We start from the raw sequence: 14,131 nt of genomic DNA on the forward strand, positions 1-14,131 counted from the left end.
CCTGGGAAGAAAGTGAAAGGGCCTAGGAATGTTCTTGGGGAAGGCAGTGGATGCGCTTCCCAGTGCACCTGCCTTGATTTCCATATTATGCATCCCAAATACTAGTCTTCAAAACTACAACTGTTCAGTTTCAACCAGAGTTTTCCCTGAGAATTCAAAGGAGCAAGACTTCTCCCTAGGCAAAGCCGAGCGGGTGTGTGGTGAGATCAAATATAATTAACCATCTTTGCCTCTTTCTGCAATGCAGCCTGGTACGACAACATGCATCAGGGTCTCTTTATAGCACTTACTAGGGGCAGCAGTCCGCTGTGGCTGGATCCATTTTGTAAGCGCTTGATGGCCTAGATTTAATGGTAACTAGAACTGCCATTAAGGTGTGTACAGTATAAACATAGGCCCTGATCCTGCAAACTCATGGGAGTGCCTCTTGTAGGAGCTTCAGGGTTGGAGACCTTCATTTTAGAGACTAAGCAGGTACGGCAAAGATCAGGGTGTTGCCCTGGGCTTGCTAGAGATGGCCCCTGGGGGTGACCAGCTCAGGGAAAGAATGGTGGAAAGGTGTTTCAAATCTGCCTGTTTTCCTGCCACTAAATATTCAGGTCACGTGTCTGCTAAGACTATGGAGATTATTGTATTACAGAAACAGAGCAACAGTGAAACATGACTGGGGGAGGAAGTGATTTTTTTTTTTCCCAGCCCATAAAACTCTGGGCCTGTTTTTCAGAGGAGGATCAGCACCTAGAACTCCTAAGCTATGGGAGTTCGGCACCCCAGCGTTAGGTTTTTAAACATTCGACTCTGAAGCATTGGAGGAAAGTTATATGTGAGTAAAGATTCTTCCCCTCGCTGAAAGCTTATGGGAGCGCCTCCTCCACCCCTCTGCATCCTGCACAGGAGATTCCCACTGACCAGGTCAGGTTATTTTCTAAGGCAATACAATAACATTTCAGGTTGCCTACATGAAAGCAGCTTTTCTTCAGCTCCCTTAGGTGCTCTGTGCGCCCTGAAGCACCATGCGTAGGGTGGGTCATGCTGATTTCTTCTGCCCCCCATTAGTGGCCCGGAGGCAAAAAGCCAATGAGAACATTTCATCTGGTGTCGCAGCTGCTGTGATCAGTGCAGCCAAGACTTCAAAGCCCCATGCTACAGGAGATCATTCATTTTAATGGTGGGGCTGATCTTTTAATAGAGGTGGCAGCCATCTGTGGGGAGGAGAGTCTCAGCTAGGATTTGGGGGCTGTCTTTTTAACCAACATCTTCAGCTTCTGGAGAGCCCATTGGAGGAACGATGAATAGAAATCACCATGCTTGTGCTGAGAGGTCATAGCCTGGAGGGTGGGTGTGCATCTCAGGTGGGCTGAGGGCCTGGTGCTAACCAGCGTCATCTTCTGAAGGGCAGCCGCTGCGCTCTCCTGGAGAACAGCCTAGAAGTCCCAGAGGAAAGACAGTTACAGCTCGGAAGGCTGAATTGCTCACAAGCCCGAAGGAGATCAGACTATTTTACTTTGTCCCAGAGGAGGTTAAGAGGTGGCTCAAGCACCTACAGGGGGAAAAGATGTCCGATAGGCTCTTTCGCAGAGGAGGCATAACCGGTTCTGGGAGCTGATAAATTTGGGCTAAAAATAAGACATTTTTAACAATGAGGGGAATTAACCATTGGAACAATTTACCTAGAGATGTGGTGGTTTCCCCATCACTTGGAGCCTTCACACCAAAACCGGATGCCTTTTCAATCATTATGCTGTAGGTCAACCACAAGCGTGATGCACTGAGGGAGGTGCCTGTTGCTAGGCTGGAGGTTGGGCTAGATGATCAGAATGATCTCTCCTGGCCTTAAAGTCGGGGACTCTATGAAAGTCAGACTCCTTAGGACTTGTCTACATGGGGAAATTCACTGGCATAGTTACTCCAGAATAACTATTCCGCAATAGCTCCCCATGTGGGACACCTATTCTGGAGTAAAAATGCCTTTTCTGGATTTAGCTTAATTCACTTTGGAAGCGGCAAGACAGAGCAGGGACTTCTAGGTTGTATTTTTGGTCCCATCACTGACTTTCTATGTGAGGCACTCGAATTCCCCCTGGATACAATGGGGGTGATCACTGAGCCCCGACCCCATGGGTGAAATCCATTTGTGTTTGCAAAGGGCTCACAGACTGTTGGATGGGCGGTGCTGTGAAAGCACTAAATGTTATTCCTAGTCCCCCTTCTTCAGCCTGCTGTGGGAATTATTATTGTTTATATGCAGCAGCAGCAGGGACTGGGGCCCTGTTGTGCGGGGTGCTGCACAGAGTCATTCTCTGCCCTGAAGAGCTCACAACCTAAACAGACAAGACAGACAAAGGAAGAGTTGTTATCCCAATTTTACAGATAGGGAAACTGAGGCACAAAAGCCCTCCACGCACGCACACAGACTGGGGATCCTATTGTGCTGGGCGCAGTACGTAAATAGAATAAGAGAAAGTGCCTGCGCTGAAGAGCTCACAAGCTAAATAGACAAGACAAAGGGTGGATGAAAGGCAGGATTATTATCCCCATTTTACAAGTGGGGAAACTGAGGCACAGAGTGAGCTTGAGCAATTTGGCCAAGCTCATATAGGGAATTTGGGGCAGAGCCAAGAATTAAATCCAGATCCCCAGCCTATACCACGAGGCCATCATTCCTGTCTAATCCAGCCTTTCCCCTCCTCTTCTTACTGGTCAGGGATGAGAACTGCCAACAGCCAAGGCCTGACACAGCTGGAGGGAGGGGTTTTCTTAGTAGAGAGAGAATGATGTCCCTCTACTTTTGTACAGGGTGCCCAGACTCTATGGTGATGGCCGTATTTGAAATGTGGATGCCGAAAAGCATACCGCTTCGTAGTGGCTTCCTTACCTCTCTTGCTAAGGCCTGTGCCCTGGAGTCCTCAGGAGGGCAGAGGCGGTAATTGGAAAACAGCCTCTTTGCCTTGGAGAAGATGGCCCCATGTGTGTCTGCTCCCCATTTGTGACAGCGGCTGAGCTTCTGCCTTAGCTCCTCCTCCAGCCCCTTCAAGTCAGGGGGTCCGAAGATCCTGAAGCCCCCCCTGCAGAGCTGACAGGCAGGGTTGGGATGAAGCCACCAGCTGGGCCCAGGCTCTGTCCTTGTCTCATGAGAGGTTTCAGACAAGGGATTGCACTGCAGTGCTCCAGGGGAATCCAAGCTGGGAGAGCCGGTCAGCCGGGAGAGGGTGATGCTTTCTGGAGAGAAGGACCGGGAAGCCCTGCCTGATGAGGGTGGCACTTCCTCCACTCTAACTCCCGGGCTGCCCCATCCCTCCTGCAGCAGAAGGTCCCCGTCCTCTCTCGACTGATTGAAATCGTTCTCAGGCAAAATCTTCTTATCCGCGCCGGGTGATGCTGGGCCCTGCTGTGGAGTTGCCCCCTCCTGGTCCCGCTCATACCCACTCTCTGTGTCATCTTCACCTCTGGAAGGGCTCTTTCCCCCTATCAGGCACCTGATGATGTTGTAGCCACTCTGGTCCCTGATCCTGGGCTCTAGGGTCTTCCCCAGGCTGGCTTGCAGTTCATCCTCTGTGGCCACCAGGTCCTCTTTGGTTGAGGTTACAGATGGCGAGCGTGTGGCCGGCTCTGCACCCTTTGCCTCGGGGACTCCCCCTTCCGAGCCCCGGCGGCTGGTGGGCGAGTCGGAGCCGGCGTTCTGCTCGGTGGCCACAATTCTGATCTGCTCCCACGAAGTCCACACCACGCCCACTGGAGCGGCCTTCAAGAGGTGGCACATCAGCTTCACGAGGCGCTCCTGGCTGTCGTCGTTCTGGACCCAGGGCGGATGTTCCCCTGGAGCCTTTGGGACCATGGTTACCCCCATGGGCTGGCCTGCTCCGGGCGAGGCCTCCTCCTCCTCCTCTCCGCTGAAGTTTAGCACCAGCACCCCAGTGCTGTCGTCATGGCTGTCAGTTGATGTCATCTCCATGCGCTTGTCCTCTTCTATATCTTCGATATCTTCGATATCTTCTACGACCTGAGGGAGAGGAACAAACCAGAGCAGAGCTCCAGATCAGGAGATATGGGGCTTGGAGAAGCAGGAGGGGGTCAAGTGTGTAGCACAGGTCAGGGGACGGGGATGTCTGTGCTACAGGCTGGAGACATCCCAGTCACAAGTGAATCTATCGCTCCAAAGACAAAGGACTTCACCTCTGTTAACTGAGATAGCATTAGGGCTTCCAACCTCTCTAGGCCAGTGCGGCGGTGGAGGGGGGACTCCAGGACCCAGCCAAGCTACACAGATAGGCCAATGAAATGCAAGGAAAAGGCCTTCCCTGGAGAATGCCGAGGAAAATAAACTCAACTAAAGGCCCAATTGTGTCACAAGGTGTGTGTGTGTGTGTGTTAAATGGCTGCTTTCCCCAGTGACTGATCACAAGGGGTGTGTGTGCATGCGTGCATCATCCGCTGGGACTTAGAGGATCTGAGACCCAGTGCAAGAGCAATGCCCAGCCGCCTGGGTGACCTTCAGCCTTGGAAGGACCAGTCTGAGCCGTTCATACGCATTGCTGGGCTGTGACCTGGACATCACTCAGTGGAAACACAGCAGCAGTTGGGAAAGCAAACAGGATGTGAAGGGGCATGAGGAACAGGCTAGGAAATAGCTCGGAGAATACCCTAAAGCCCAGATGGGGATCGATGGGGTGGCCTGAGCTGGAGCCGTCTGGTTAGTCCTGGTCACTCCACCTCAGCTGGGGCAAAGACGATGGAGAAGGGGGCTCTGGGGAGACCGAATGGGCGAGGAACTAGCAGTGGAGCCAGCTGGGAACTCCGCTCTGATACGTGGGCGGCCACGCTTCGGAACTGAGCGCCACGACCTTTGCCCTCTGACATCAGAGATGCCGGGGTGGCTCGGGGGCGAGGTCAGAAGCGGGAGCCGTGACAAGGGTTCCGTCCCCACCTCCAGCGCTGACTCAGCCTGGGCGGGTCTTTTCCTCAGTTTCCCCATCTGTAGGACAAGGGCGAGCTCCAGCTCCTCCTCCGCTCTTCCCCCGACCCTGGCCTTATTGGAAATCCTGGGAGGTGGGCGCATGGAGCTGGCGCCAGGAAAGTAGCCAGCATAGTGCCTGACGGGACTTTGGAGGAGTCTGGCCCCAGGCCCTGCAGCGCAGTGGGGCCAACAAAAGGAGACCCACGACCTGTGGCTGAGTCTCAGGCTTCGGCCTAGTCAGGAAACGGCCCCCCCGGCTGGCTTCCCTCCCTCCCTCCGAGGATCCTCTGTGGCTCCATGGCCACTGTACAGCTTGGCCCAAACAGCTCCTCACCAGCTTCCCTTCCATGGTGGCTGTATCACTGCGCCGGGCTCCAGCCGTGACGAGGTCCGGTGCGGCGTGCTCGGGATTCCCAGCTCCGCTCCAGGAGTGCAAAGATGTCCTCGCCCTGCAGAAGGGACTGGGCATCAGTGAAAGGGGCCGGGGCACCATCCCCCGAGCCTTGGGGGCAGCATGCCCCCGCCCCCAAGGCTCATTCCATGCTGGGGCTCCCTGCAGAGAGTCCCAAGGTGGTGGCCAGCCAGCGGCTATTGTGATGGCAGCTTTGGGGGGCGGAGGGGGGCTGCTGGCCCACTGGGCCAGCACACCCCCAACTCACTGATGGCCAAGCAGCTGCTGGAGGCCGATATTGATCATGGACAGCAGGATCCCTGGGAACATCATGCCTTGAATAGGGCTGAGTGTGGGTGCGGGAATCCACCCACAGGAAGTGGCTTGCAGGGTCCGGGCCTGGTTCCATGCTGGTGATCCAGCGGCAAATAATCTCCCGATTCCATTAGTGCCTGAGCCATCTTCTCCCACTAATAACTGGCATGTTTTCAATACCGAAAGACGACTTGTGCTGCCATTTGCACCTGTAAACCTCTGTCCGTTAATGAACTAATTAATGCCCACAGCAAACCAGAGTTACTAGCCCTGTGGGGAAACTGAGGCACAGTGTTACTAGCCCCCAAGTCGCTCAGCGCATCAGTGTCAGAGGCAGGAATGGAACCCAGGCATTCCTGGCTCCCGGGCCTGTGCTCAGATCACTAGGGTGGGAGGAACGCCAGCCACTGTAATCCATGTGTTCCTTTAACCCCTGGGCTGCTGTAGATCAGATTCCCTGTCCCTCTCCCACTCTCGCTGCCAAGCACCTGCTTCCCAGCCCCTTCCTTCATCCTCAGCCAGCAGAGCAGGATACAACCTCCCCCCCTCCCTCCAGCCTGATGTCACAAAAGGGCAGGCAAGCCTCCCCATAGGGCGCTGTCTCCATAGCAAAACCAGTGCAGGGCTAGCAGGTTTACCAGGATTACTCTCTATGATGTGTATTAGAGTAGCACCTGGAGCTCTGTCGAGCTAGGTACTGCAGGGAGAGCCCAGCTGTACCCCCAAGAGCTCAAGCAGAGATCCTTGAAGGTATTTAGGTGCCTAACTCCCATTGAAATCCATAGGAGTTGGGCACCTAAATACCTTTGAGGATCAGGGCCTTACCATCGAGGTGGATAACGGATAGGAAGAGAAACAGCGGAAGAAGGGTTTACCTAACACCTGCAGGGCTTGTCATGCCAACAGCTGGGAGCCCTTTACAAAGGAAGTCAGCATCATTTTATGGGGAGTGAAACTGAGGCACACAGCGGGGAAGGAACATGCCTGCGGTCACCCAGCAGCCCAGTGGCAAAGCTAGGGATAGACCCAGCTGTCCTGGGTCACCTTAACCACTAACCATGCTGCCTTATCGTGACAAATGGGCCCAAGCTGAGAATTCCTAACTCAGAATCCAACCCCCAGCCCCTTGAACCAGGAGGTGCTTGGGGTTGGTTTGATCCATTTAGATCCCCGGCTGAGTTTGGATTATGTGCACCTGTAGCAGGGGGCTGCTCAGAGCCAGTTTTGGGGGGATGCTGCTTTGGACCCTTCTCCCCCCACAGGAGCTTGGGGCTAGGGCTTCTACAGGTGCAGAGTGGTCCCTAGGGGGGTTTTCAAAAGCAGGCAAAGCACCTAACTCCCCTTGAAGCTAATAAGAACAAGCCACCTAAACACCTGCTTCCCCCAAGGCCCTCTGCTTTCAAGCCTACTGCAGGGAGCATGCCCTGGGGATGCTGAGCCCAGATCCACCCCTGGCAGCTTTCCACTAATGATGCGGATACATTAACCCTGCTCCCCCCGCTCAGCCCCTGATTGATGGGATGGGAGTCAGCTGCAGCCCCCGTGGGAGGCTGAGAGTATAAAGATGGCAGCTCAGCAGCAAACTGAGGGGCTATAGAGTATTCCAGGTAGAAAGAGGGGTGCTGCAAAACTCCAACCCCCATGGCTGAGGCAAGACTGCAGGAGGAGGCTGGGGGATGCAGCACCTCCCTGGGGGGTGTTTTGGCCTCTGACCTCTTTGCCTGCCCCCACGAGGAGTGTGATGCTGTGCTCAGCAAGGAAAGGAGGCTGCAGAATCCTCTTTCTGTGCACATGGGGGAGGTAAGAGGGGGACTCCCACCCCTCTAGGAAGGTGGGGAGAGGGCTGCCCTGCTCTGTGGCTCTAAAGAGCCTGTTACCTGCTCTTCATGGGGAAAAGAGCACTGGAGCTGCCTGTGTCAGCCTATGGCTGACCTGCCTGAGCAGGGGTTGAAAGCAGGTGGGTTGGCTACTCTTCTTGATCCTAGAAGTAACACAGATCTAATAGGGTGGAGCTGTCTCAGGGGGGAGACATGCTGATTAACCCTTTGTGAGCCTGGGCTGTGTCACTCTTGAGTAGCATGTACCTCATGACTACTGAGTGCCTGGCTACCAGCCCTCCTGCATTGGGTGTCTCGTACAAGCCGTTTGTTTGTTTGGGAATCCTTTAATCCTTCTGCCCCTACCTCCTTGATTATTGTACATGGCCCATCCCTGAGTGTGAAGGGGCCTGGGAGGGTGGCCAGTCCCTCACAAAGGCATGTCTCTGCAGATGGCTCAGCTGGGTGACCAGGATGGCTGTGGCAAGCGATTCCACCACAGAAGCTCCCTGCAGATGCCCAAGCTGCAGCAGGGTGATGCCAGGCTGAACAGGTAGGGTGGGGGGCTTGGGGAAGGTGGCTTGTCTTCTTTCTCTCTCTCTCCCCCTCCTGTTGCTCAGGCCCCCTAATTCCCCTGGTGTCTAATGGGCCTTGGTGGTCCCTAGCGGGTCTCTTGGGGCAGCAATGAGCCCCTCATTGCTGGTGAGCCCTCTGGGGAAGGAAGCAGGAGGTAGGATTGCCCTGGTGCCAAACTGAGCTCTGGGCCCCATTGTGACAGGTGCTGCATGAACACAGTGAGAGAATCCCTGCCCTGGAGGAGATAAGTGTAAATGATACCACTGACCAAGGGAGAGGGAAACTGAGGCACACAGAGGGGAAGGGAGTTGCATGAGGCCACACAGCAGCCTCGTGGCAGAGCTGGGAGTAGAACATAGTCTCCTGACTCCCAGTCCAGTACCCTACCCACTAGGCTGTGCTGCCTGCCACTGAACTGGCCAGGCTGTGGGCAGGTCGAGTATCCAGACACTCCCGCTTCTCTCTTCCCCCCCCCCCCCCCCCCCGGGCACCTATCCCTGCCTTATGTTCTTGACTACACACCCCTTTCCTTTGGCTAACTGGCCTGGACTGTGCTGAGCCTGGCTCATCCCAGCTGGCTTGGAGCTAACCCCTGTCTGTCAGCCGTGTCTCCACATTTCTCCAGCTGCTCGGATGCTGACTGCAAATCTGCCTTTGTGCCTGAGACCCACCTGCCCAAGCACTGCAGGGCCCAGCATGGTGCGGAGAAGTCCTTCCAGGTAGTGCCTGCTGGTGGCAAGGAGTTAACGAGGTGGGGTGTTGGGTGAGGCAGAACAGCTGGTGCGTGATAGGGGGGGCAGATGGGGGTCTGGTCACAGGTGGCTCGAATGGGCTCTTGGACTCTGACTCCTGTCGGGTCTGATGCCTGGGCCACCCCTTTCAATCTGGGGGCCTGGTGGGCCATCGCTCTGGTAGCCCAGATAGCCCCCTAGGCACAGGGTGTGATGCCAACAGAGTCCCTTCTCTGGGCTGACTCTCCCCTTCTCTGAACAGTGACTTGGAGCAGCACCTCTGTGGGGCGGGGTCTTCATCTGTTCGGTGACCCTGATGGGGGTGAGGGTGTGAGCCTTGGCAGCAGGAGCTACGGCTAGGGGAGAGGGGGTGGGGATCATCCCAGTGCCCCTCTCCTGGTGCATGGGTCTGCGGGGGGGGGGGGGCACCTCAGTGTTAGCCAAGCTGTGAACAGTGGGACTTGGGGGGCAGGACCAGATTCTGGGTCTCCTGAAGCTGGGGGAGTCTGTTCCTTCTGTGAACACATGAGGGCGCCAGAGGTCACGGCTCTGGTTGTGCTTGTAAGATGGCAAGAAGGGGGGGAGACTTGCAAAGGGCCCCTGCACCGGGGCTAGGCAAAGCCCCTGGCACAAGTGTGAAATGATCCTCCCCAGAGGCCATACAATGGGCCCGCAGAAGCGATTTCCCCCTCTGCCCTTACAGGGACCTCGAGCCTGGTTTGTTACCCCTGCCTAGCCAGCGTGGGCTGGAGCTGCAGGTGCGTTCCCAGACCCTGCCTGGCCTTGCAGCCCCGGAGCCAGTTGATGTTTGCAGGGCCGCTGGTCGGTTCAAACTGCCTGAAAATGGCTAACATGAGAGCAGAGAAACTTTCCCTTCCGTGCGGGATGCTCTAAATGGCACCAGCAGATGTTTGATTCCCTGCCGCAGGTGTCGACAGGCCCCTGTTAAACTGCTGGGAGCTCCCTGATTAACCCTGGGGCATCCGTGCTGCAAACACCCTTCCAGAGCCACCCAGACACGAGTGAGGGGCACTGGGAGGCTGGTGGGGAGGGGGATCAAAGCGCATCATGGGGGAGGGATAGCTCAGTGGTTTGAGCATTGGCCTGCTAAACCCAGGGGTGTGAGCCCAATCCTTGAGGGGGCCATTTAGGGATTGGGGGCAAAAATTGGGGATTGGTCCTGCTTTGAGCATGGGGTTGGATGAGATGACCTCCGAGGTCCCTTCCAACTCTGATATTCTGTGTGGGAGTTGGGTCTGGTTGACTTGTCTCTCTTCCCCCCCCCAGTGCAACTACCAAGGCTGTGAGCGTGCCTTCAGGAAAAAGAAGGCCCTCCGGGCCCATTGGACCGAGCATACCGCTGTGCTGCCATTTGTGTGAGTGTCTCCTGTGCCCCTCCGGCTGGGGGTGGCTGATGCCACTAGATGGGAGCCCCCCCCGGTGCAGCTTCAAGCAACGCCTCCCGAGGCGAGAGGGCTGGCTGAGCTGGCCAATGGCTGCTGAGGGCAGAAGATTTGCCATATCTGGTGTTGGGCATGGTCCCAGCCTGGATACTGAAGCTGGCCGGGCCAGGGGCCTTCTCCAGCATGGTGCAGCCTATATGCTGGCCTCTCCCCTTCCCAATTCACTGCCACCCATTGGCTGGGTCTCTCTGGATTAGCCTGGGACCTGCCCTTTCAGACATGGGGAGACCCCTACCCCCTCCCCTCACTTGTGAGGTGTTGGCTTCGTTCAGGTGCCAGGAGCCCGGCTGCACCATGAAGTTTGCCAGCGCTGCCAAGAGGAAAGCTCACCAGAGGAAACATGCCGGTGAGCAACTTTGCTGGCTGCTTTGCCCAGGGTGGGTGGGGGAGTGTGGCGGACCTGCTGAATGGGAAGCCGGGGCGGCTGGCTTGACTGTCTGTGGCTCCCCATCTGCAGTGGACCTTTGCCCCCAGGCTGGGATGGGGACATCCCTGGGAGCTCCTGCTTCTCACTGGCCCAGCCGCCCCCGGACGCAGCATGCCAGTGCCTGGAGGTGAACCAGCACCTCCGTGGTGGGAGGCACCCCACTGGAGAGCGGCTCTGAGCTCATGGCTCTGGGTCTGCAGGCCGGGCTCAGCAGCCACCTGGAGACTCCTGTTGCCCTGGGGTGGCTCCTTCCAGCCCAGTTCAGCATCTCTGCACCTGCTGATTTCCCCCTCCGTGTCCTCTTCTAGGATACCGGTGCCCCAAGCCAGACTGCGGAACTGTCTTGCCCACCTGGACGGAGCGTCAGAAACACCTACAGCAGCACCCTGGTAAGGCAGGGGTGTAGGGGAGCCCCTCCCCTCCCCTTCCATGCAATCTGGGTACTGGATACCAGTCTGCCTGCATTTCGCTGGGCCAGCACTGAATGGGTGGCATCCCAAATCAAACATGGCTAGCTTGTAATATCGGCGGGCTGGGAGATCACGTTATCGGCCCCAGCAGGTGGTGTTGGAGAGGTCTCCCTTCTCCAGGCTGTGGCTAGGGAGGAAATGTGACTTGAGAAGCCCAGGGCTTCCTTTCTCTCCTAATCTCCCTTTCTCTGGGCATCATCAGTAGGGGTGGGGGGGGCCATGAATGGCTTGTGGGGGTGACTCATAGTGGAGTCAAATGATGGGGGACCTGGGGGTAGGTCAAACCCCAGTGTCCTGCTGACCTTCAGTCCAGGCCAGTCTGTCCACACCTGGCATCCTTGCACCATGCCCCCCAGTGGGACTTCCACCTTGCTTGGGAGGCTGGAGCGAAGAGTGGGATCGGCCGCCTCCCACAGGCAAGTGGAGACAATTGCGTCCTAAGGCTGCCCTACCTCTTCTCCTGCCCCTGCTGTACTCCAGATGGGCTCTTCATAACCTGCCCCTCCTCTGACTGACGGCCCTCCTGGGGGCTTGAGGGCTTTCCGCAGCTGCCTCTGCCCTTCCTTGGGGTTCTGGATTCTGTGGGGGCCATCGGATACTGGTTACGCTGGTCTGGGGCTAGTCCTGTGTCCCTCCAGCCAGTAGAACCTGTCCCATCAGAGACCGGCTCCAACCACCCCTCCGCTCCCAGCTCACGCTGCAGAAGTTACTTGGAAGTGGCCCTCCTCCGTCTCCACATCCTCTCTGGGGCAGGGGTATGAATCCCCCAGAACTCCTGGGAAGCGGCCGGGCACTGGGGGGTTGGTTCTGTCTGGGGGCTCAGCCTGTGCTCTCCTGCCCAGTGGAGTACAAGTGCCAGCTGTGTCCGAAGATCTTCAAGAAGCCAGGCGGCCTGCGGCAGCACAAGTCCTTCCACAGCTGGCAGAAGCGGGCGCTGCCGAAGCCCAGGTGGCTGTGCCCCAAAGCTGACTGCCAGGCCTCTTTCACCACCGTCTTCAACCTGGAGAGCCACATCCGGAAGGTGCATCTGAAGCTGCTGAAATATCATTGCTACTTTGCTGGCTGCGAGAAGGCCTTCGCCATGCGGGTGAGGAAGCAGCAGGGTCTCTAGGCACTGGGGAAGGGGGGGCATAGAGCTGAACAGTGGGGGGCTGTGGGGCATAGAGCTGGCTCTAGGCATCTTTACTAGCAGTAGCAGAAGGGTTTGTGCAGGGAGCTGGCTGAAAATGGGCTTTTTTTTTCCATGGGAAAGTTCTAGGAAGTTTTTTAACTTGATCAATTTTTTTGATTTGGCAAAAAATCAATCCCCCCCAAATATTTAACTTGGGAAATGCTGTCATAGTGCCTCATGGGAGTTGTAGTTCCATTTCCTCATGCTCCTATTGGCCTCTCTAGGCAGGGCTCCCTGGGTGGACTAAATTTCCCATGATGCACATCTTCCCCCTCATGTTTGGGGGAGCAGTTGCATCATGGGAGATGTAGTCCAGCAGGTGATCCTGGCCCATAGATGAGACAGGAATCAGGAGAAACTAAACCCCCATGAGGCACTGCACTAGAATACCCAGTCAACCCTAAAATATTTGAATAAGAGGGGTTTTGGGCGGGGGGGGCCTCTGGCAGGGGTCTGTGCTCGGTGACTTACTCCTCTTTCCTTGGCAGGAGAGTCTAATCCGGCACCTGACGGTCCACGACCCCACAAAGAAGAAACTGAAGGTAATTGGCCCATGCTGGAGTGGGTCAGTCACGGGCCCTTGCTGAAGTAGCAAAATCTGTCACTGAAGCTGGGGTCTGGTCCCAAACTGGAGGGGGTCTTCTACCCTAGTGGGAAGTAGGGTGTGACCCCCCCCCCACAATGGCTCAAACACAGGGTTAGCTGGGAAAGACCCTCTAGCATCGAACCACCACAGGGGCCGCCATGGGAGGCATCTGCCCTGAGCGCTCTGGGGGTGCGGCTCTCTGCTGGCAGTGGTTGCAATAGAAGCTTGTTGGGGAGAGGCTGGGGGAGGACGGGGGGCCTTATAATGGGGCAAGGCTGCGTAGGCCTGGGGTGGCAGGGTGCTGGGGGAGCCCCTGAGGGGGAACAAGCCCCCAGGCCAAGGCCCTGAGCCCCGCTCCTCTCTGCAGCCGCAGCGCTGTCGGCCCAGCAGGAAGAGCCAGCAGCGGCTGGGCGCCCGGCGGCAGGTGCTGGTGGAGGAGAACCTGAGCCCGCTCTTCAGCCAGAAGCTGTACGTGCGCCTCAAGCGCAGCCGGTCGGGCTTCCCGGCGGGCGAGAACGGGCACGGGGGCCCCTTGCCGCTCCTGCGTGCCAAGGCCAAGCTGGAGAGTGACCTGTCGGGGCTCTTCAACGAGCGCCCCTGCCGCCACGCTGTGGAGCCCGAGGTGAACCTCAGCACCCTCTTCCAGCTGCCCCCGGCCACCGGGCCCCAGGAGGTGGCCTAGAGCCAACATCCCGCCCGGGGAGATGCTGCCTGGTGCCAGGCGGGGGGCCCCCAGAGCTCAGAGGCTGGGCTGTCCATGGCTTTCAGCTGGCATTTGCTTTAATTCTTTTTCCCCCCTGGAATGGGTGGAGAGGGAAGCTCCCTGGGGCAGGAAGAGGTTGGTCCAGGCAAACAAACCTCCCTTTTATGTTGGGTTTTTTCCTGCCCGGCAGAGGGTGTCTATTGAGTTTAAGCAGGGGGCAGGGCTGTCCCTGACCCCAGCAAGTCTGTAGGGGGGTTTGTGTTCCAAGGACAGGCGGGGTTTGGAGGATGCCTGGCCTGTGCCCACCTGCAGGTGTGACAGGTGGGCCAAACGCTGTGAGCAATAAATACCTGCTGGAAAGCTGAGCCCTTGTCTCCTCTGGTCTTTCCTCCTCTTCCCCACCCGGTCTCTAGGCTCGCAGGGCCCGCTGGGGGTGAGGGGGGAATGAGGTGCTAATTGTGGGGGGGCCCCCCCGCTGTGTTCCATGGGCTGGGGGGTTGCCTTGGGCTCTTCCTGGGAACTGTTAC

The 14,131-nt window shown here is 57.0% G+C and overlaps 1 protein-coding gene across 1 annotated transcript; it reads left to right on the forward strand.

Annotated features, from left to right (window-relative positions):
* Positions 1-7,301: 7,301 nt before the first annotated feature.
* On the forward strand, positions 7,302-13,583 carry LOC141978613 (P43 5S RNA-binding protein-like). Its single transcript, XM_074940828.1, is given in 10 exon segments — positions 7,302-7,460; positions 7,930-8,030; positions 8,679-8,772; positions 10,072-10,160; positions 10,465-10,473; positions 10,475-10,593; positions 10,983-11,074; positions 11,968-12,231; positions 12,804-12,857; positions 13,269-13,583. Coding segments are annotated over 10 exon segments (1,296 nt in total).
* The last annotated feature ends 548 nt before the right edge of the window (positions 13,584-14,131 follow it).

The sequence above is a fragment of the Natator depressus genome, chromosome 27, assembly GCF_965152275.1.
Source record: "Natator depressus isolate rNatDep1 chromosome 27, rNatDep2.hap1, whole genome shotgun sequence".
In the NCBI taxonomy this organism is placed as follows: Eukaryota; Metazoa; Chordata; order Testudines; family Cheloniidae; genus Natator; species Natator depressus.